Source organism: Macrobrachium rosenbergii, chromosome 20 (assembly GCF_040412425.1).
Source record: "Macrobrachium rosenbergii isolate ZJJX-2024 chromosome 20, ASM4041242v1, whole genome shotgun sequence".
In the NCBI taxonomy this organism is placed as follows: domain Eukaryota; kingdom Metazoa; phylum Arthropoda; class Malacostraca; order Decapoda; family Palaemonidae; genus Macrobrachium; species Macrobrachium rosenbergii.
The window spans coordinates 4,422,711-4,445,284 of record NC_089760.1 but is presented as its reverse complement, the minus strand read 5'-3'; the positions used below and the strand labels follow the sequence as shown (position 1 = coordinate 4,445,284).

The window sequence follows — 22,574 nt, the reverse complement described above, 5'->3', positions numbered from 1 at the left end:
AAATATATATATATATATATAAAATGTAACGACACAAAATATCGTTTTATGTCCGTTGTACTGAATGAACATCAATATTGCAGGGTAGCATAACCTTAAAACACTGCTTATGTAGACCTGAAGCATCATGATTCATACTTCAGTAACAACGATTTTTAAACCTTTCCAACATGTCTCCTTCTCATTTCATATCGTTTCGTCACTTTCCTCTCCCCGATAGAAGTAACTTCCCACTGATTACATTTTTCTGACCAACAGGAAACACACTCCTCCCAGAATTTTGCTTTTAAGATTTTTTTCCCTTTGTGAGGCCTGGCTCTTTGGGAACAACGCCTTTCAGGTTTTTTTTTTCTTTTGTGCTCGAGTAGAAGGAATAAAAGATGGAGAAAGTTGCTTTTCTCCTTTTCAAGAAGTCACCGCCGCCGTCTGAGTGTCTGGCTGCTTCTCGCGATGGAAGTGGCTCATATCGCCGGGGTGGGAGGGGTCTGCCTTGGGGGAGCTGGACTGAGGGAAGGTGTATAGCGACCACAACACGTTTTGAAAACCTCCACCAAAACACCCGCTTCATTGAGAGGGAGGGAGGGACGGGGGAGAGGGGGACGGGAGCAGGCACCGTCGACGTCCTGAGTGACACTAATCCACGACTAAAGGTGTTGGCAGAGAATTTATTGGCAATGGAATTCTCGCGGGAAAAAAGTTGGCGCCATTTCGCGGGCACGTTTAGAAGGAATTAGGGAAGGCAGGGAGAGGGAGAGGGTGATGGGGAGTCATAGAGCGGCGGTTGGGGGATGTTATGGCAAAAGGGAAAAGACGACGCTGGGAATGGGCGAGAGAAGAAAATATTCGAAATATGAGTATCTACGACACTCAACCGTTGGATATGCAAGATACAAATAAAATTAGACCAGTATAAAACTACAAGTTTTCCAGTCTTGCCTGATATTCTCTTAAGCTAATCTGGAGCAAAGTTTTTTATGTAAGCCCTCAACCACACCTAACAAGGTCCGTAAAAAGAAATTAAAGACAAAAAAAAAAGTAAACTACAAGAGTACTAAAATGTTACCTAAATTAATCTCAATAGCCTCAAAGAATAACGATTTGAAACGAAGTTTTTACTTTCTATATCATTATCAACCTATGATCACAAATTATGATTTTGTTTTGCTTTTTTTCTCATTCAACTTTAATCTTGAACCAATTTTTCAGTAATCAGACATAAGGGTACTAATACCAATGCATCCTTCCTCCTTCATCACTTCTTAATCATTCCCTTAATTGCGCAATTCAAAAGAATTCTGCATCATTATTTCTACACAGTCTTCCTTTTCTCTCTATTTCAAAAAATATGAATGAAATGGAATATAAAATCTAGGCCTAAAAAGGGTCTGAAAGGTGTAACAGGAGGAAGACCTCAAAGCAGTTGCACTATGAAACAATTGTTAGGAAAGAGTGGACATAAGATGGAAGAAAGAGATTACGAAAGGAAATACAGTAAAAGAAATGAAAGGAGTTGCAGCTAGAGGTCGAAGGGATGCTGCAAAGAACCTCAAGTAATACCTACAGTGCACTGCGTGAGGTGTACTGACAGCACTACCCCTTACGGGGAGAGCATCTTCAATCGTTTCAGTGAACTTCATACGTGTTTGTTTCCTTCGACTGATCGTTACAAAACTCTTCATTTCCTTATCAGAAGGTCATTAAGAATCCAATTCCGGCTTCAAGCATGCTGGAAATGTACAACTGACATCTTCACAAAAAGTTAAGTGGGCAATTATCTAAGTTTTCTTAATTTATCAGCTCCTTTCCTATGCCAGCTTCCTCTGAAAAGTTCCTCCATCGTCCCTGGGTCTGTCATCAATTTCCAAACAATACTATAAACCACTTCCTCCTTCACAAGTTTTCTCTTTGACCTCTTGTGAAAAGATATGAGAAATAGCAACAGAATGTGGTATCAGCACAGTGTTTTAATATCTATTTTTTATTATCACTATAGCTTTTATTGAAAGTCCATTCCCCAAACATCTCCATACCTTCGACTATTAAAATGTTATTCTTATTCATTTAGCGTCCGAGCTAGTTTCATGTACAATTTATTCCATTCTATAAGTTTGCCTTATAAACAAAGAGAGGTGATTATTATGATCAAATTTTCCTCCTTTCTTCTGTGCTGACGTCTTTTTTAGCACACTCGCAGCAGAAAGATCAGTCCTTACTTTTACTCGAAGCTTAATTCTTTTTCCGATACTTCACAAATTTCACATCTTCCTTGAGCCACCCTCCTTAATGCTCTGTTTATTTTCCCCTTGTAAGATCTACAGGGATCTTGCAGTCCCAAAAGGCTACCGTGGAATCTAACCCTGATTGCATTCCAGCATTCCCCGGAAGGGAGCAGTGGCGTCAGTGCGTATCACGTGGTGCACTTTAGGCGTTACTAAAAGGTGCCTGCAGCTCCCTTCGGCCCATATGTGCACCGACTTTTTAGCCTCTTGCAAGACCTCCATTTCCGCTTACTTTCTTCAGTCTAGCTGTCCAACCACTCTATGCATTAGTGCTTAGTGCAACTGTGAAGTCTTTTTTCAGTTCCAACTTTAGAAGCTTTTATACTTCATCTCCTTTGTTTACTGGGTCTCCCCATTTTGCTGTCCAACTACTCTAACTCCCTCTTTTCACAGTGCCTCGTGCTTGGCGTGACAGCCTAAATTTTAGAAATCAAATAATTCTAACACCATCTGCGGATGTCCCGCTCAGGTGCCTTGATGGGTTTTCTATTTACCGCTGATTCCTACACTTGGCCTTCCCCTTGGTAATATGCACTGGTTTAGCCAGTCCAAAAGAAAGATGGCTAATATACTCCACAATATCGTTGTCTCAATTTGTTTTCTGTTGCTGCTGGAGTTATCGGATATTCATTTACATCTCATTTTCTCAAAATTTTCTAAGTACAACCATATTCTTAGATATCACAGCATGGATTCCATAATGCGAGCTCCACTGGGGTTATCTCAACGATGATGGGTCATAGTATTTCCAAGACAGTTAACATATCGGTGACTTGCTACAGTCGAACTCCTCCTCTAATCATAGTGACGGGTTGGTTAAGATTAAGCTGGTCTTAGGCCATCACTGGCCCTCTCTCAAAGACGGTGGTGAAAGAAATGTGGCGCCGTGCTTGGTTTACGTAAACCTCTGGACTGTGGGAAGCCAAAACGGACTCTAACCAACCGAGAACGATTCTTTCTTCTACTCATTTTATTTCACTCTTCTTGTCCATTGTAATCTCTTCTCAACTGCATTTTCCTCATCTGTACTCTTTCTACTCTCCTATCAAATTCTTCAATTTTGCTTGCTGAAAATGGAAAGTCAACTGAACTTGTTCTGTGCACATTTTTGAAGTACAGATTAAGTCAGACTTGTCTTAAAAAAATCACATTTTCTAATTGGTAAATTCAAGAAAACGCGTGTTTTGTTTGACGTACCAAGTATTTTTCTTCATACGTTTTCATGCTGGTTACTAAAATTACTTTCTACCCTATTCACGAATCTATGAAAAGCAGCAATCTACAATCTTAGGTGAACGCAATCCACATAAGGCCAATGTTCAACAAATCAAGCAGTACATTATATGAATGCCACCACAGAATGTTCAATGGTTACAGCTTAGCAAAACGTTGCGCAACGTAACCATGAAAAATAATAGGTACAATATTATTAAATTATGTAACTAACAAACTTTGTTTTGATAACTCCAGTGTCTAAGCTGGCAGGATCTACCATGGTTTGAAAAATCTCAAGTGCCAATTATGAAAGCGTGTTGAACGGTCCTCACCAAATATCCAAAATGATCTTGAACACACTGATTCGTGACGTACGAGGGAGAGGCCTGTTTGCCATTTATCGTGGACGCGACATCAGATTTATACTGAGTAAGTTGCATTACGCCTCGAGTCATGGTGAAGGAAAAACCAAGAGTAAAGATTTGGAGGTTTTTAAAAACACCAGATCAACTGAAAAGGGAGTTTCGTTACTCATATAGGGTTGGCACACATGTGATATATTTAATGCCACGGACATCGCTTGAAACCGGCAATTACCGATACAGTTATACAAAATACTGAACCCCTGATAGCTGGATCTGCAGCACTTGACAACTTCACTTAATCTAGCCTCAAACGTAGTGTTGCATTCATTTCAAATATACAAAAATGGAAAGCATTAAGTTGTACTGGCTTGATCATAACGAACACCCATCACTGAGAGGCAGTTACGACAGATCAAGAGGAATTATAGAAAATTATTCGAGCTCTTTTGACCTAAGAAGAAACAAGAGGTGTCTGTTACTGGACATTTATGATTTGACTTCCCGTTTCGACTTTCTATTCTGAAGGGCATTCCCTCAGACGTGGACGTCAAGGCTTCCAGAAGACACGATTCCTTACTATCAAATGTTTACAACAAAATTGAAATGAGAATTAGTTCAACTTGTTTTGGCAAAAAAACAAAACCACTCAGCAAACAGGTAAAGGATTAGATCACTGACGCGAGTTTCTTTCGAGGAAGCCCGAACCCCAAGAGAGCCCTTCAAAATGCGATTAAGACCTAATGTAAAACTTCGACCGCAAAAACAAGCGTTCAGTGCAAGGTTCTGGGTGACTCAGAAGTAAAGTTCAAAAGGATCAAGGGATCCTATACAACCTTAGGGGTATCGTACTGCTTGAGCACCCTAGTGAGGGGACTTCATCCAGTATTATGAAGCTTAAAGGCTTCAGAAATTCATGATATAAAGACTGTTTCGGAACTCTCAAAAGTCTTGAAGATATTTGCGACAATATGTAACCGTTTACAACGTCATTTTAGAGTTATTAAAGCAGACGTTTTGTAATGACTCTTCTATCAACACTATGTTACACTTCACACATCCAGTAATGATATGTACCAAAATTAAATTGTGGTTTTCTTTCCTGTGAAATGCTTGACTACTTTCATAAATTAATAATCACCGTTTACGACTAAAACTACTCTTTTCATAACTAGTCCATAGTTTTCAGGAAATGTGAATGCCTTCATATATATGCACAGTCCGTTCACTTTCCTGGTTTGTCTGTTACGTAGCTGCTCGACAACACACTCTGATGTCGTCACTGGAGATCAAACATCTCGAGATGCCGAAAGAACGAGCTCCAGTGACACCACTTTCAGTCTGACATTGCAAACCTACAGCTCACCAAGGACTGTGCCTAATTCAAAGCCAGACTCGCCAATTCGTCCTTGAAACAATCCTCAACATTCTTATAATGAGTACTGCCACCTTGTTAAGGAACTTCAACGATGTGCATAACCACATATTTCAAGCAACAGACGCTATTAGAAACAGCGCAACTCGTTCCTAGTGCTGGTGACTAGTCCGTTCAAGACAAGCATACCCTTCAACACCCAGCATTATTGTGCTTCACTGGTTCGACACAGAATTAAGAGCAAGAACACCGCGCAATAATTCTATTCGGTGTGTTTGTATTTGTGTGTGTGTGTGTGTGTGCGTGTTGTGCGTGTGTGTAGGGTCAATATCTCTCTTGATAACTAGCCAAAGTGGTCAAAATCGACGGTCTACAACTGTAACCACCCAGGTTCTAATCCTGGCCGGGGCAGGTACACTTATCAATTATTATTCTCCTTGGAGTAAGTTATTCTCAAGGTACGATGAGTTCGATATTTTAAATTACATGTTTGGTTTAACATCTGTGAATATAAAATAGCACCTGCGTATAAGTAACAAAAATTCATAATCAGCCAAGTGTTACCAACTTACCAATCATATCACGGTGGTACTGATATCTCTTGTGACAGCCTAATGGCCAAAATCAATTGTCTACCACTATAGCCAAACCAAAGGCTCAGGTTCGAATCATGGCCCGGGCAAATGCACTTACCAATTTTAAGTCCCAAGTGCAAAACCCCTTTGGTGCAAGTCATTCCTAAGTTATGATGAATTCGATAATAAATACCATATATATACATACCGATATATATATATATATATATATATATATATATATATATATATATATATATATATATATATACATACATATACACATACACACATATATATAGTGTGTGTATAAATCAGCCTACACTCGTAGAGTCACTAAGTAACGCATTCATAAGAAGAAATGAAAGTATAATTTCCTAGCTTTTGCAGCATAAGACTGCAGCCGTGTGTGTGTGCGTGTGTGTGTGAAGCAGTGATAGCAGCTTGATTAACCATTCGGTGTAAAGCAAGGAGGCCACGGAATGGAGCCTCAATCTCCATTCCTTAGCACCTTACCAAGTAACATACGACGACCAGACGTTGCTTTAAATTAAGGAGGGCATACGCAAAGGTCTAAAGCAACTCGTATGAGAGCTTAAGTCAATTAAAGAAGTGGTTTTGTCCACGAACACCAATGAAATCATCAACTTTATTTGATAAGCTGTCCTTTGAGCGGTCAGCACTGAATGTGGTCTCGCAAGCCGTAGAAAATGGGTTTGGCCTCTCTGAACTCTTTGTGGAGAAGCCCGGCTTTTTGTCTCCTATTCGCAAGCCAGAGCAACTTCTCGTTAACGACTCTAAGCCTTGGTCACCACAGTGACAAGGCTGCGGTTATCTCCTCTCAATGCAGGGCGAAAATGAGGTCTATTGTTCCTTGGTTTGCACTCCCTGACTACTGTCCATATGAGATACGGATGCCTCTAAGTCTGATGTCAAGTCAGTTTTGCAAATAGATAATAGCATTCCTTCCGGTTTTGCGATGGCTTGCAAAGGATAGTTTCGTAGAAGCTACCTTTGGCCTGAAGGTGAACTGTGCCCTTCTTAACCGTATTTCATTCAGAAGTTTACAACACTCATGACTTGAAAGGTTTTCATAGAGTTCAGTCTCTTAAGTCTATCAAAGCAACTGACTTTTTTCATGTACACTGAATATTTTCAGGAGCACAAAGATAAAAAAAAAAAATAAGACTGCATTTCACATCATTTACGTGTTTTATGAAACGAGAACCGATTAGCATTTTAATCAGTTCTCTGTGAAACTTTACTGCGCATATCTTATGATTTAAATATCTGCAATATTTTAAAATGGTGTTTATATCAAAGATATACCTGCCCCTTTCGTTTACGCTTTGTAGATTGCCAAAAAAACCAAAGGTGCAGCTATATCAAAGATATAGCTGCACCTTTCGTTTACGCTTATGTAGATTGCCAAAAAAACCAAAGGTGCAGCTATATCAAAGATATAGCTGCACCTTTCGTTTACGCTTATGTAGATTGCCAAAAAAACGAAAGGCGCAGCTATATCAAAGATATAGCTGCACCTTTCGTTTACGCTTATGTAGATTGCCAAAAAAAACGAAAGGTGCAGCTATATCTTTGATATAGCTGCACCTTTCGTTTACGCTTATGTAGATTGCCAAAACCTCACATTACAGGCTTAAGCATTCACAAAAGTAAGACAATAAAAAGAATCACACAGATCTGAAGAATATATTCACATCAACTTGAGACGAGCAAACACTTGTGGTCATCTATATCCTAGGTCATTTCCTCCTGAAAACAAGGCATCTCTAGTTCCCCTTTCCAAAACAGAACTACAAACAAAAAATCTGTTTAAGTAGTTCACTTAGCATTTACAAATATTTTAAAAACCATAGAAAAAGGAAAATAAAATATCTTTAATTACGCAGTAAACACTTAACTATAATTAGAGAAAGCATAATCTCCACTTAATTATCTTCTAAGTAAAGAATACAAATTAAAAAGTCAAAATCATTCAAAACAGGCTCAGATAATCAGGCAGAATAAGTGTGCAGGTGTGCGTGCGTGCGTGTGCGTTTGGGAGGTCCACGACTTGGTGATGTAGCAACAGATGTTGAGTAATTTTCAAGTCAATGGTGATCATTCCTGATACAAAAGTTAATGGATGAACGAACGTGGCAATGAATATCGTCTTGTGTTACATTGGAGACACTTTCCACTTAAAGTAAACAAGTTTTGGGCACAAAAATCTACGTTTCCACATTAAGCAGTTTTCCCAAACGGAGGGCGACGCTAAAGAAACAACTTTATATATATATATATATATATATATATATATATATATATATATATATATATATATATATATATATATATATATATATATATATATATATATATATCCTTGACTATATACATCAACCTGACCAACACAAGGGGAGGAAACAGTCAACCACTCAGCGCGATCCTGTCCCCTAACTTTGAAATGGTAAATCCTGGAAATAATAATAATAATTGTCCCTGTGACTCTCACTCTGACCAACAGAAACACAAGTGGGGGAAATTCGTATCCCAGATGGGGTCCCGCAAAAGAGGTTGTTGAGAGAGAGAGAGAGAGAGAGAGAGAGAGAGAGAGAGAGAGAGAGAGAGAGAGAGAGAGAGAGAGACGGAACAAAGGGAATGGGGATGGTAAGGGTGTCACATCCGGGTGAGTACAGAGAGTATTTCGAAAGAGTTTGAACACAAACTTCGTTATTTTCTCTTGAATTTTCAGTCGTTATATACTGATTCTCCTTCATTATCTTAGGTTGACAGACTGACAGAGAGAGAGAGAGAGAGAGAGAGAGAGAGAGAGAGAGAGAGAGAAGAGAGAGAGAGAGAGAGAGAGAGAGAGAGACTTGCGGAAAAAAGGAACGTGGTACTCAATCTACTGTGACCGGAAATTGCCACAGTGTATGGAAGACATTATACCGAAATCAGAATTATATTGTACAGTTGGGTTCGTGAGAGAATCAGAAAAAATGTTAAACTATGACTGAACATATACTTTCATTATGGAAAAAAAAATTTAGATTTGCATCTGTTGTGGGGCAACTGCAACTCTTGTGTTCCCCATTTCAACTACGCTAAAAATTACAAAATTTTTTGAGATACACCAAGATTTTCTTACAATTAACCATGTCTACAAAAATAAAAGCGTGGGCGCCAGAAGGAAATGCTACAAGAAAAGAAAGATTCTTTATTTCTTGTACATTTCTTTCTATGTTTAACCCCAGCTTTTATAGACATGATTACGTAATTGTAAAAAAAACCTGGTGTTTAAAAAAATGTTGTAAATTTTAGTACATTTTAATAAAAGAGTGTTTTAGTTTTTATTTTATACTTTTTAGTCTTGACAGAAATTGTAACCGATTTATGACTGTAATGACTAAAAAAAAAATAAAACGTGATATCCTGTCGAGCCAAAGGTTGGAAAAATCTGTCGAGTTATTGACGTATTCTACCAAGTCAAAGACGGTATGAAAAACCCGAAGATTTTCATACTAATCCTGGGATACTGGAGAGAGGTTACTGTAGGGTCACTAGAGGTCACTGCTGACCTACTGATCATGTAAGGCTGTACTGTCACTGGGAATGAGTAACATGCAAAAATTTCAAGTCCATCGGACGAAGGGAATAGGTCGAAAATTGAGTTACAATATTTGATCCAGACAGACAGGCCGACAGAAAGACGCAGAGGTAAAGTTAAATAAAAGCATGTGGAAATAGTGATACATTATCAACTGATATCTGTCTTAAATTGTTAAAAGAAACCCAGTGCAATCACTCATACTTTCAACACTAAAGCAGCAGAGTGAAGAAACTGTATGGCATAACTAGGCTCCTGCTCGTGAAACAATGATAATTTTACCGTCCAAAACGAACAAAGGGACATGCTCTAATAAAAACCGTTAAATGGCAGATCTGTCTCCAGACAGAATATGGTACGTCAAGAACAATCAATTTCCCTTTGTTCCCATTCGAATTGTTGGCGCAATGTTATGCTCCCAGATACCTTTCCTGGTAGTCTCTCAAGTGGCCTAGTCAAACTAATGATCTACAACAGTTTCACTGCAGATGTCCAATTCTGGATCAACTCACAAATCCAGTTGAGTTTTGATCCTTGGGAGAGAGAGAGAGAGAGAGAGAGAGAGAGAGAGAGAGAGAGAGAGAGAGAGAGAGAGAGAGAGAATGTGGATACTTTGGTTCAACAGTTTGGCTAGAATTACCAAGAAATGAGAATAACAAGAGATCTATGATTGCCACATTCTAAAAGCAGTCTTTACATCACCGCAACAGCAAGATAATCTGGAGCGCTTAACCCAAATCAATTTTCAAATGATGGCCATTTGGAAATACTGAAAAATCATTCAAGTAATGTTAAAGCTTGCGCTGCATAATGTGTAAAGCACTTGGATCGTCATCCGACACACGAGATTATCTGCTCATGAAGTGAGTTTTAGAAAATAAAGTGCTCACTTCATAAGTGCTTTAGTTTCTCAAACTGCTGTTCTGAGCGCACTAGTATTTATGAATAAATATGGTAATGTGAGAGATCCCAAAACGCTATGCCAGGCAATACTTTCGGTCTGAGTGGATGGACACTTAACTGAATTTCGTAAAATAAATCACGTTAGGATATGTTACTATGCTATGAATACAATGCCCATTCTTAAAACCACGCGAACATTCATTCAAAGAACATATTGCTTTTTTCCTCAATAATGTTAACAATAAAGGTTGCTGCAAAACATCAGTTCTCCTGCGTGCAAGGTTCTCTAAGCGTAAATTATCTCTAAACGTAGTGAATTTTAATTCTAACAAAATTCTTCACTCATCTGATTCGATTTCTTAACATTTCTGCATCGACTGTCACATGGATACATGGTCATCTGATACTTGGTTTATTTAGCTGATCAGTGTTTGTACTTCTGCTTTGTGCAATTCGTAGTCTGACAAAGTGATATCTAATAAAATAAATTATTTGAGCATGCAAGTGATAAGTCACTTTTCATACCTAAGAATCATAACTGAACATTTTTAAAACTTCTAGCTGAAATGGACGTTCCAGTGTTCATTTACAAAAACCAAAATGAATGCATACAAGCCACACTTCCTGAAAAGCTGGAACACCATTTCATGGAGCTGAAAGACAGTGGTGTTACTGTTGATACGGAGTAGGTGGCCTTGGAGGGGCTCTCTTCATGATCGAGTTAATAACAAGCATTTTTTACTTGCAACTGATAATTCAAGTTATATAATTTTCCGGCTACAGTTGTACAAGTCCCAACCCTCAATGTGTGATTATGAAAATCAGTAAGTATACAAATAACAGAACGCGACCAGTAATTACGGGCAATTGGAGAGGGCATAAGGAGTCATATTTACAGAGCTTGAAGTTTTCTAAATTATCGTCATTATCTAAATTCGTCAAATACCGCTGAAGGTAAACAAGGGAATTTTGTGAAACAAGGCACCATGGTCTTTTATTCCAACAGTCAACAGTATTTCTTCTGACTTGGTCCACTACAAAATTAACATCTGGATTGTACAGGATACTTATGTGATGTCACATATCATACTAAGAGGCATTTAAGAGATCAAAAAAAAAAGACGAGGCAATAAAAAGGAAATAATATGCTCGGTTCAGAGGGCAGACTACAGAGTGGTTGCTACGGGAACTATGATCATCTCCTTTAACAAAAGACTGCTACTGATTTTTTATTACCGCCGACTAAAATACGAGGAAAAAATATCCCATCGTATATTTGTTCATCATGATTACGTGACTTGGTCATTCTGTGTTTACGTAACACTACATATCTTACAAGTATTCGAGTTTGCCTGACAACTGCAGAAATATTTCCGCTATTTGGTGCCTACTTATTATCAACACGGTGATTAATCGCGAGTACTGTGTGCCATGCAATTTCATGATTGGTCATGATGTGTGAATTAAACTGCACATCTCTCACATAAGGTGATTTCAATCCTGACTGAGCTAAAGGATCAGTTCTCGCCTTTATTGTTAAGCAGAATTAATCCACCGGTACCTAAAATTTTATCAATACCAATGTGTAAAATAGGTTTCCACGAAGGATTCATGTCTTAGTTTAAGACCCATTACAGCAAATGAACTGGGAACAAGAAAAGATTTCTTTGGTAGTGTAGTCCATAATACTGTGAGTGAAAGTGCATGTCACAAATATACAAACTTATTTTTAATGTACAGTACAGCTGTGCTCAAACATAAGGCAACATGATTCTTTTTGTATCGTCCAAAATCTCAGACTCAAACTTATAACTGGAAAGGGGTCAAGATTTATTGTGTTGCATGTGGGGAGTGAGAAGGGGTTTGTCAAAGATGCGCTATTGTTGTTTAGGTCAAAACTGGTGCCAAAGAGGACTACCATGATTCTATGGTCCATGAAAGATTTTTAAAGAGGTTTAAGGGACAACTATTGCCTAATAGAGAAGATAGATCTCTCATCATGATGAACCATGCTTCCAACCACAGCAAAACTGACACCACAGTGCCGACAAACAGCAAGAGAAAAAGTGAAGTATTAGAATGGCTCTTCCAATAACATCGCCCATGACCCATTTGCAACAAAGACAAAATTGCTACAGCTTGCCAAGTGTCACACGGAAAAACAGAGGTATGTGATAGACTAGATAGCCCATGCAAATGGTCATGACGTGCTCAGACTGTCACCATATCTATTGTCAGTTTAACCCCATAGAACTTATATGAGCTCAAATAAAGGGAGATGTCAGAAAAAATCACTTTAATTCAAATCAATCTCTGAAAACTGTTGAGCAGCTTACGAGACTGGCGACAGACAAAGCTACAACAGAAGACTGGAGGAAATGGTTTCACCAAGTCAAGAAATTAGAAGATGATTATGTGAGTGAAGATGTTGCTAGAGAGCATATGTTTGGAAGTTTTGTTATTGACATTGGAGATGACGAAAGTGACAGCGATAATATTAATATTAGAGAGGGTGACACTGACAGTGATGATATATATCAATGATTTTTCAATATTTGTCTTTAAAAAGGTGATGACACAACAATGTATCTACAATTTTCCTTTTTTTAATAGGTAGCCTAACTGCATAACTACAGTATATTCATGAGTTTCCTTTTTTGTTTGAATATATAATGGCATAACAATGTATATCTGTTTATAATTTCCTTTCATTTAGTTTTAATAGACAAGGGAATAACAATGTATTTGTTTCATTTTCCATTTTTTCCAATAGGTAGTGACATGACTATACGTATGATTTTCTTTTCTTTTTGTTCATATAGATAGCCCAATGACAAAGCAATGTAAGCCTACTTTATATAAGCCTACTTTATATGATTTTCTTTGGTTTTTATGACATAATGTATCAGTATGAATTTCTGTTCTTTTTGTTTAAATAGATAAAGCTATAACAAGTCTTCCGATTCGTCCCATTACCCTACATGCTCTATACAACGACGCAGGGGTGTGGGCACGTTTACGGGAGTTACACTTATTCAAATATGAATTAAATGATTCAAGAATAATGAATTACCTCAGGAGTAAACTAAGCAAATGTTTCCTCAACACTGTTGTCTAAGGAATTAAAAACAAAAAATTGATTGTTTATCAAATGCAACATGTACATGAAGGAAATAAACATTCTGGTGTAAGGGTAGCTCCAACAAATTCTAAAAAAAAGACAGAATTTTATATTCGTTACATCGCCAATAGATTTTATGGTAAGAAATAAAAAGATGTACTTTTGTTTACTGAATAAACATATGAAAACCATAAGCTTTTGATGTTATTGACCAGAGAAACAAGTGGCCATAATAATGAACTCATAATTATTTAGGCCTGTTGTTTACCATTTAGCCTACAGTATGCAAATTTCTCACCTAGACTATTGAAGCCAACACATCCTGATGCATCCATTTAATCATTTTTTTTTCTTACCAGATACGTCCACACATACGGACATATATGATGCTGGAGTGAAAATGTTCGACAGTCATAATGGGAATTCTATGCATTTATTTACAGAAAATTCATTCTCCTTTGGTTTTTAATTATTTACATTTTTTCAACCTTAAGGCATAAAAACAATCAAATAGGACTATTTCAAATTCTATGGTTGCATTGGAGGCAATATTAATGTTAGGACAAATTTTTTCGTTTTTTATTGAACATTTGAACTGGGGTTTGATAGTGACTTTTTTTGTCAAATGCATCGGCGATGAGTGAACGAAAGTTTTGAAAATGTTTCTTAACTGTTTTTCTAAAATTTAGCTACACGTGATATTTTCTTACAGTTTTGAAATATGACAAATTTCACCCTTATGAAACATATTATGCCTTACTGTATGAAATAATCGTGTTTTCGCACTGAAATAATGAATTAATATGCAGCATGTCAGGTTGCCAGTTCGTGAATTTTGAACAAAATCCTACGCAATTATGTCGCATCACTTATGAGCATAGCTGTACATACTGATGTGTGTGTGTGTGTGTGTATATATATATATATATATATATATATATATATATATATATATATATATATATATATATATATATATATATATATAATGCGTGTGTGTGTTTCGGTAATTTTTCCACTCCTATCTTTAATTCATTATTGCTGAATAGCTATCAGATGCTAATTCACTTTTTAGAGCAACAGAAGTACAATGGGTATTAACATAACGTAGCAATATGGCCATATCCCTGCACCGGATTTGCTGTGTGTGTGTGTGTGTGTGTGTGTTTGTGGCGATGCACATAAAATGTAACTACATAGTATATGGATATGCACGCACATCTATAACAGCATTTTTCGTAAATATCAGAGTAGAACCGTAAAACGGCCGCAAGTAGACTAAATGAGGTACTGAATGAGACGGAGCATCTGCCCAATCCTTTCATTCCTTCCCGCATTCATGCCTCATTCCTACATCTGAGTACGTCATCTGCTTTCAACACTTGGGTTACTATCCATCTCTCTCTTCCGACTCACTCTACTCTTATGTCCTCATGATACAACTTTGGAATAAGCATAATTCCCTTATTTCTCTCAGCTCCATGATCTTTTTTTAAGCTACGGTCATATTATCAATTTTCACTTTCCCTAATTAGGCTGGCTCTGGAGAAAAAAACAACACAATCCACCTCCAAATTTATACTTTCATCTCTGAGTCGGGGATGTGCCCCTACGCAGAAAACTTCAACATGAGCCGGTTCATATACCTACACAGAAGGCTCAATAGCAACGTCGAAACCCCTGCCATACACAATGCCACTCATCTTTACCTCGCACGAACTGTGATGTTTCTGTTCAAATTCTTCTTTCAAGCCATCTATCAATCTATTCTTATCATCGCTATTAATCGCTGTAGCCACGCAGTAATAATGACGGCTTATGTATGAGAGGTGAGAGTCAGCGTGCAGTGACTTTCACTGTTAGAATTACCAGACCAAGTCATCTACAGCCTGCAAACTTTATAATCAGACAAGGGCGAGACGTACTTCAGAAACATGAGCCATACTGGTACAGGGAAGTTTAACTCAAAACCACCCTCCTTGAACAACAGGGAAGGGTTGGCTCATTGTGGGATTAACCATAAACTACTGTTCCGCTCCTGAAGCAAGATGCGTTCCTGCCTGAAGCTCGGACCAGGTACTGTATCTTTATTTTGGGCATTTTAAATGCCAATGGCGAGAGAAGCTGGCCTTGGGAGGAAATAGCTATAGACTATTACAGTATGATGATAGTAGCTGTACACAGAAGTAGACATACAATAACATAATGCATTTTATACAAAAGATTATTACCAACATTATTAATAAGGTTGTTGTTTGTGCCTAATTATTCCCAATGTTTCTACTATAAAACTGGAGCAGATGGACTTTTTTTTTTTTATCTCGCCAAACAACCATACCATTTGAAAGAAGCGAAATGACAACCCACTGTGATTTCGCATTAGTCCATAACGTCTTAATCGCCCCCTACGGAAGTATGGGGAAGAAACTGAGTGATCACTTCTTAAATGGCAAATGGAACCACATGAATTTCAACGACATCGTTTTCTGCTTTCTAATGCTGATGAAAACGCCACCTTATGGGGTCGTTTCCCGGTTTATACCGTTGCTCAAGCACGACATCAAAAGTACATAGAGAAATGTAGAAGAAATAAAACGATGTTAAGGGGGGAGGCGCGCCAGACACAGAGGCAGAGACAACCTGTGTGTGTCTCAATTTAGGAATGAATAACTCTGCCGAATATCCAATGCTTTATTCAAATAGTAAATGGGTAAAAAGTCGACAACAATTGGAAGAGGAAAATTAAGTTCCCTAGTAGGGCCTATTTTATAGTCTTGTGGTTAGAAAACAGAGATACTCCTCTCTCTCTCTCTCTCTCTCTCTCTCTCTCTCTCTCTCTCTCTCTCTCTCTCTCTCTCTCTCTCTCTCTCTCAGATTATGAAAACGCATCATAAAAGGTGTATTACTTAAACAAGAAAAGTAGCCCTACCCCACTAAGACCTACTGATTTCATAATGTGAACTGGTATTGTAGCAATCAGACAACGAAGAAAAAAAATAAAAACACGGAGAAACTGCTGATAAACGAAACCATTTAAGACTGGGTAGACATATTACGGAACATTTCGGCAGAAAATTTCACAAACCGTTTTGCCGTTTAGCTTAACCAGCATACACACGAGAGAGAGAGAGAGAGAGAGAGAGAGAGAGAGAGAGAGAGAGAGAGAGAGAGAGAGAGAGAGAGACTCAATAAACTAAACTAAGGAGCACCATAACTTAGTCGTAAAGTCAACTGAAAATATCACTTGCCACAGAGGGCGTATACGGTTAATAAAGACGCCATTAATGACAGAAATCGGTCGTTCCGACCAAATAGTCTCTATAAACGCATATTACAAGACATTTCCTCAGGACAATCAAAAGGTGGTGCGTTCCATCCGACTGCATCACATGCGGGACTTTCTTCCCTTCCAGAATGTTTGAATGTTTAACTTTAAGCCGAGGGAAAAGATGAGCTAAAGCTTACTGCAGCTGAAAGTCAAAAGACTTTCAAAAGAAATCAACTCAATTTTTTTTAGTCCTCGAATATAAATTCAGTACATTTTAACAGTTAACTGAAATTCGATGGTACAACGTAACTCTGAAGAATGGGAACTATATATATATATATATATATATATATATATATATATATATATATATATATATATATATATATATATATATATATATATATATATATATAAATATATATATATATATATATATATATATATATATATATATAAATTTTTAAATAATATATATATATATATATATATTTGTAAACAGATATATATAAATATACATATATATATTATATATATATAATATATATATATATATATATATATATATATATATATATATATATATATATATATATATATATATATATATATATATATATATATATATATATATATATTATATATATACACATCTATATTATTAAGGAGAAAAGACACATGGTATCAACCTAGCATCTAACAACAGGCCAATGCTCATCGAGAAACACAGAACAAATAAAAAACAAATGGTAGCTCCAGTTTCTCATCATTAGAAACCTACAATTTACGATACCCGATTTATATTATCAAAAGGCAGACTTGTACAGGATATTTCAATATAACAACAAAAGTTTGGTTGAGAGGGTCATGTGGCTAAAACTCATTTTTACCACTTTCATTCAGCAGTTGATTCTCTCATGATCCTAATGCTATGAATAACGCCCCGAAACTTAGTTCTCTCAAAATTCTAATGCTATGAAAAACTCCTAAACCTTGATTCTCTCAATATTCTAATACTATGAAAAACTCTCCAAAACTTGATTCTCTCAAGATTCTAACGCTATGAATAACTTGATTCTCTCAAGACTGTAATGCTATAACTCCATGAAACTTGATTCTCTCGAGATTCTAATGCTATGAATAACTACCCGAAACTTGATTCTCTCAAGATCCTAACGCTATGAATAACTTGATTCTCTCAAGATTCTAATGTTATGAATAACTCCCGGAAACTTGATTCTCTCAAGATTCCAATGCTATGAATAACTCCCCGAAACTTGATTCTCTCAAGATTCTAATACTATGAATAACTTGATTCTCTCAAGATTCTAATGCTATGAATAACTTGATTCTCTCAAGATTCTAATGCTATGAATAACTTGATTCTCTCAAGATTCTAATGCTATGAATAACTTGATTCTCTCAAGATTCTAATGCTATGAATAACTTGATTCTCTCAAGATTCTAATGCTCTGAATAACTCCCCGAAACTTGATTCTCTCAAGATCTAACGCTATGAATAACTTGATTCTCTCAAGATCATAATGCTATGAATAACTCCCCGAAACTTGATTCTCTCAAGATTCGAACGCTATGAATTATTATGTACAGTGTTGTTTCTTCAAAGGAAAACGCCTCGTGGAAGAATCGTCTAGAACTGGTTGACTAATAAACCCTAGTTTTGCTAACGTTCAGTTTTATTCCCAACCAACTACGCCACCTAATGGCTCGCTACAGATCTTCATTCTGGTTACGAACAAATTCATTCCGCATTTGGCGGGACTGAAACACAAAACATGACGCTAGTGATGCCCAAAACCACCTCTGAGGCCCTAAGTTAAGTATACTACAACACTATTCTCCACAACATCAAAACAAGACGAATATAGGTTTACCAAAAATTCAACATTTACATAAAGCAAACAATTGGAAAATGTGTAGATCAAGTACACGTCATCCAGTACCAGGTTACAAAGGTTATATACACCTTTTGAAGTTAACCAACACAAGGCAACACTACAATCAACGAGGATGTGATGCTCAACTTTAAGAGAAAAGAATATCATCAAATTTCAAACCTTACAGAAATCCACCTGGAAGAACTGTGGATCAAAGCTGAACATTATTTTCCTTCCATTGCAACCCTATTGTATAAATGCAGGAGGGATCCACGCTCTGAAGCTTCTACTACATCCTGAGAGCTTGACTTAACAGAAAAGGAAAGGCTTCTGTAGTCTGATCGTACTCAAATTGAGATCAACTGACCTATCTCTCGTCAAGTTCACTGGAGGTCAGAATATATTTGGCTGCAGTTTTCACCTTCTTGCAACTGTGAACAAGCCTTTTCCTGTTTAATAGACTACAAAAGCAGAGACGGAAATAGCCTTCTTTTAGTTAACGGTAAAACCAGTGTGGGTTTGTGTAGAGTGCGACCCCCCAACTGTGTACCGAAAGACAAGCAAAGGCTTCACATTTGAGTAGAACTTCACTAATTAGATTGGGTTTAAACATAATATTGCCTAGATCTAAATATATGTTCATATGACAATATATTAACCTGGTTAATGATCTTTATTATATATGGGCTCCTTGAGACACGAAAGTTACTTCCAAGTTTCCACAAGGGCTAAAAAAACTGAGAAATTTGTAACCGAGCACGGACGAAATATAGGCCTGGCTAAAAAGGTTCATAAATTCCGAAAAAAAGATTGAATCACAAAAATCTGCATGATTCAGGTTAATGATATAAAGATTCCGTATTATGATCTTTGTGATATCATCATCGTTGCAGCCATTTTTTTACCACAAGTGTGATAATTATAGCTTTTTTAACATGTGCTTTGATATAGTGAAAAAAAAAATTCAAAACTACACTGAGGTTAGATTCTGTGGTGTTTTTCGGAAACATATTAATAAAATGTAAAGCATATGCTGAAAGATGGAATAAATGTGTAGGAAAGGGAAAAACAAATTATGAACAAAAGAAACTAATATGAATTTTTCATTCCGTATCATAAACAGCTGTGTGATATCGACCTCTGACAAAGTTTTGGAACCCCTTCTTTTTTTGCCCCAAAATACTTCCGAATGGAAGACCTAGTTATTTCGTTAACCTTTTTTTTTATCTTAAATTATTTCGTTGTCTGTAATCTGTTAATTATCTGTAAAAGCTAATTGTTTATGAAGAAATAATTGAGCTTCTGCAGAGGCTATTGTTAAAAATAATTAAGATAAAGGGATTAAAACGTTTGTCAAAATACCTAAAATCTGTTTTCTGGTCCTTTTCGCAGGTTGCTAGGTCTGAACAGCGCCCAATTCCAAAGCTCCGCGGAGTTGACCCCTCACATTTACAGAGATAAGTGCAATAACCTCACGTACTTGGTGGCAAAACAAAGGCAACTGTGCTCACTTTCGCAAAATGTCCTGAAGGTAAGTTGCTACGGTGTGATCTCATTGTTCTATTAAGTTTCCAACACATGGTTTCCTTTAGTGCCAACTGATTCTAGACATTTTCTACACTGACTTTCTTGAAAAATTATTCATGAAAATGTTGCTTTAATAAAAAGCAGAAACACCTTCCAGTAAACAAAAATGGGTGAATTTTAACTATAGCCAGGAGATATGTCCAAAAGTAAAACATACAAAATAGGAAATATCATATACATATAGAATGGAACAGAATATAGAATTTAGACCAAATGCCAAGCACTGGTACCTATTAGGTCATTCAGCGATGAAACGAAATTTGACAGTATGAAGGTCCGAAAGATGTAACAGGAGGAAAACCTCGCAGTTGCACTTTGAAACAATTGTTAGGGAGGGTGGAAAGTCTGATGGAAGGAAGAGATTACGAACGGAGGTACAGCAAAAGGAATGAATGACGTTGCAGCTAGTGGCCGAAGGGGCGCTGCAAAGACCCTTAAGTAATGCCTACAGTGTACCACGCGAGGTGAACTGACAGCACTATCCCCCTATGGGGACCATATAAATATGTACATTACCACACTAGCATTAAGTATATGTATATATATGTATATATATACATATATATATATATGTACACACACACACACACACACACACACACACACACATATATATATATATATATATATATATATATATATATATATATATATATATATATATATATACAAACAGCTGATTCAATTAAATAGTCATCCTACAAAGATAAAACACTTGAAAAAGTAAGGGTTATGGAAACAACCATGAGGACCTTATTAGCTCTTTAAAATGCATTACAGTAGTTTAAATTTTAGGAAGTCATTCAGCACAATGGAAAGGGACCTAAAATGGAACAGCCAAAATCACCCAAGATGTCCAAAATAAAGATCAAAATAGAGGCTTAATAATGTTTGATGAAAGGAAAAAACTGAAGCCAATGAAATGTATATTAAGAAAACTAAAAAGCCTGACACTATGGAAGCCCACATTTATTTTGGAGTGGTAGATAGTAACGGTAATGAAAAACCGAGAGGCCTAGGCTAGTTGATGAATACCTTCAGATACTGACAGTGGTGAGGATAGGTATTACCGTTATAAAAAGTGTTACCTTAATAAAAAAAAAAAAAAATACAAAGGACCTACGTATGACAGTGCCAGTACATAGCGATATAATCACCAGGTTATCCTACTGTCACCGTCTTTATAAAGTAATTCAAAATACCTACTGAAAATATTACAAGACCACACTGATGAAGAGTAAATTCCTGCGCGGTAGGGTAAAGCCTGCTGGGCTTCAACAGTCACAAAATTAAAATGCGAGTTTTTACCGGCATTGTAATGAAGATCATGGAAAGAAAGTATTTGAGAGGCCTCGAGCCGAAGGCCATACCACATATTCAGAATCAAAGAATATAGATAAATGGATCCAAGACATAACAACGGTTTTAAAAGGAAAACTTTAGAGCTCAAGGCACGTAACCTAAGCTGACATATCTGCTACACAAAAATTATGAAAGAAACCGTACACTTAACTATCACTGGCACCATAAGAAAAAGTTCCTCGCTGGGTGAGCGGGTTCCGTTCTTAGCTACTTTGTTGGTCGCGAGTTCGAATCTCCGACCGGCCAGTGAAGAACAAAAGGAATTTGTTTCTGGTGATAGAAATTCACTTCTCGCTACAATGTGGTTACAATAAGCTGTAGGTCCCGTTGCTAGGTAACCAACTGGATAAAAATTCTAAAAAGCCCTAGGAGAGCTGTTAATCACCTCAGTGGTCTGGTTAAACTAAGATATATTTCATTCACCTGTACATTTGGATATTCCAAAAAACTAGACATTTATTCAGAACACCTGACATTTAATAAGCTATTAAAGTAAATGTATAATCTTGGAGCTATTCTAGAAAAAATAAATTTATCTAGAGTATTAAATAAATGATGACATGGAAGGGCAAGCTATTCAATAAAAGCAATGCGGAAGATAAGAATGATGAATTGTTTTGTGCGGAAGATATGAATGATGAATATTTTTGTGCAGAAGATATGAATGATGAATTATTTTGTATGGCATCAAGTGAAACATATATTTTTGTGGGAGCCAATGCCCCATTTTGTGCTCACTGTGGTGATTAGGTATCCGCTGAACACATGCTGGTGCGCTGTCCTAAATGTAATCGCCTTAGGGCAAAGTACTTACTACAACTGGGAAGACTATTTTAGAAATTTTAAATGATGACGTTGAGGAAGATAGCCTTATGGGTTATCTGAAAGAATCTGGTCATTTTAATGAGGCATGATCTTAGTATATTTAATCAAGATTTTAGTCATATTTTATATACTAAGTATATATTTTAAGTATAAAAGTTTAATGTACATTTATTTTTTGTTTGTTTTATCTAATA

The 22,574-nt window shown here is 36.8% G+C and overlaps 1 protein-coding gene and 1 long non-coding RNA gene across 2 annotated transcripts in view; one reads left to right on the top strand and one right to left on the bottom strand.

The window, feature by feature from the left end:
* Nucleotides 1-22,574, top strand: part of LOC136848999 (protein Wnt-4-like) — a 187,179-nt gene that overhangs the window by 141,994 nt on the left and 22,611 nt on the right. Inside the window, exon 3 of the mRNA XM_067121826.1 lies at nt 19,999-20,137. Coding sequence (XP_066977927.1) covers nt 19,999-20,137 — 139 coding nt within the window. The remainder of the gene's footprint in view (nt 1-19,998; nt 20,138-22,574) is intronic.
* LOC136849001 (uncharacterized) overlaps nt 1-22,574 on the bottom strand; it is a 211,745-nt gene that overhangs the window by 178,991 nt on the left and 10,180 nt on the right. The gene's annotated exons all lie outside the window — the stretch shown is intronic.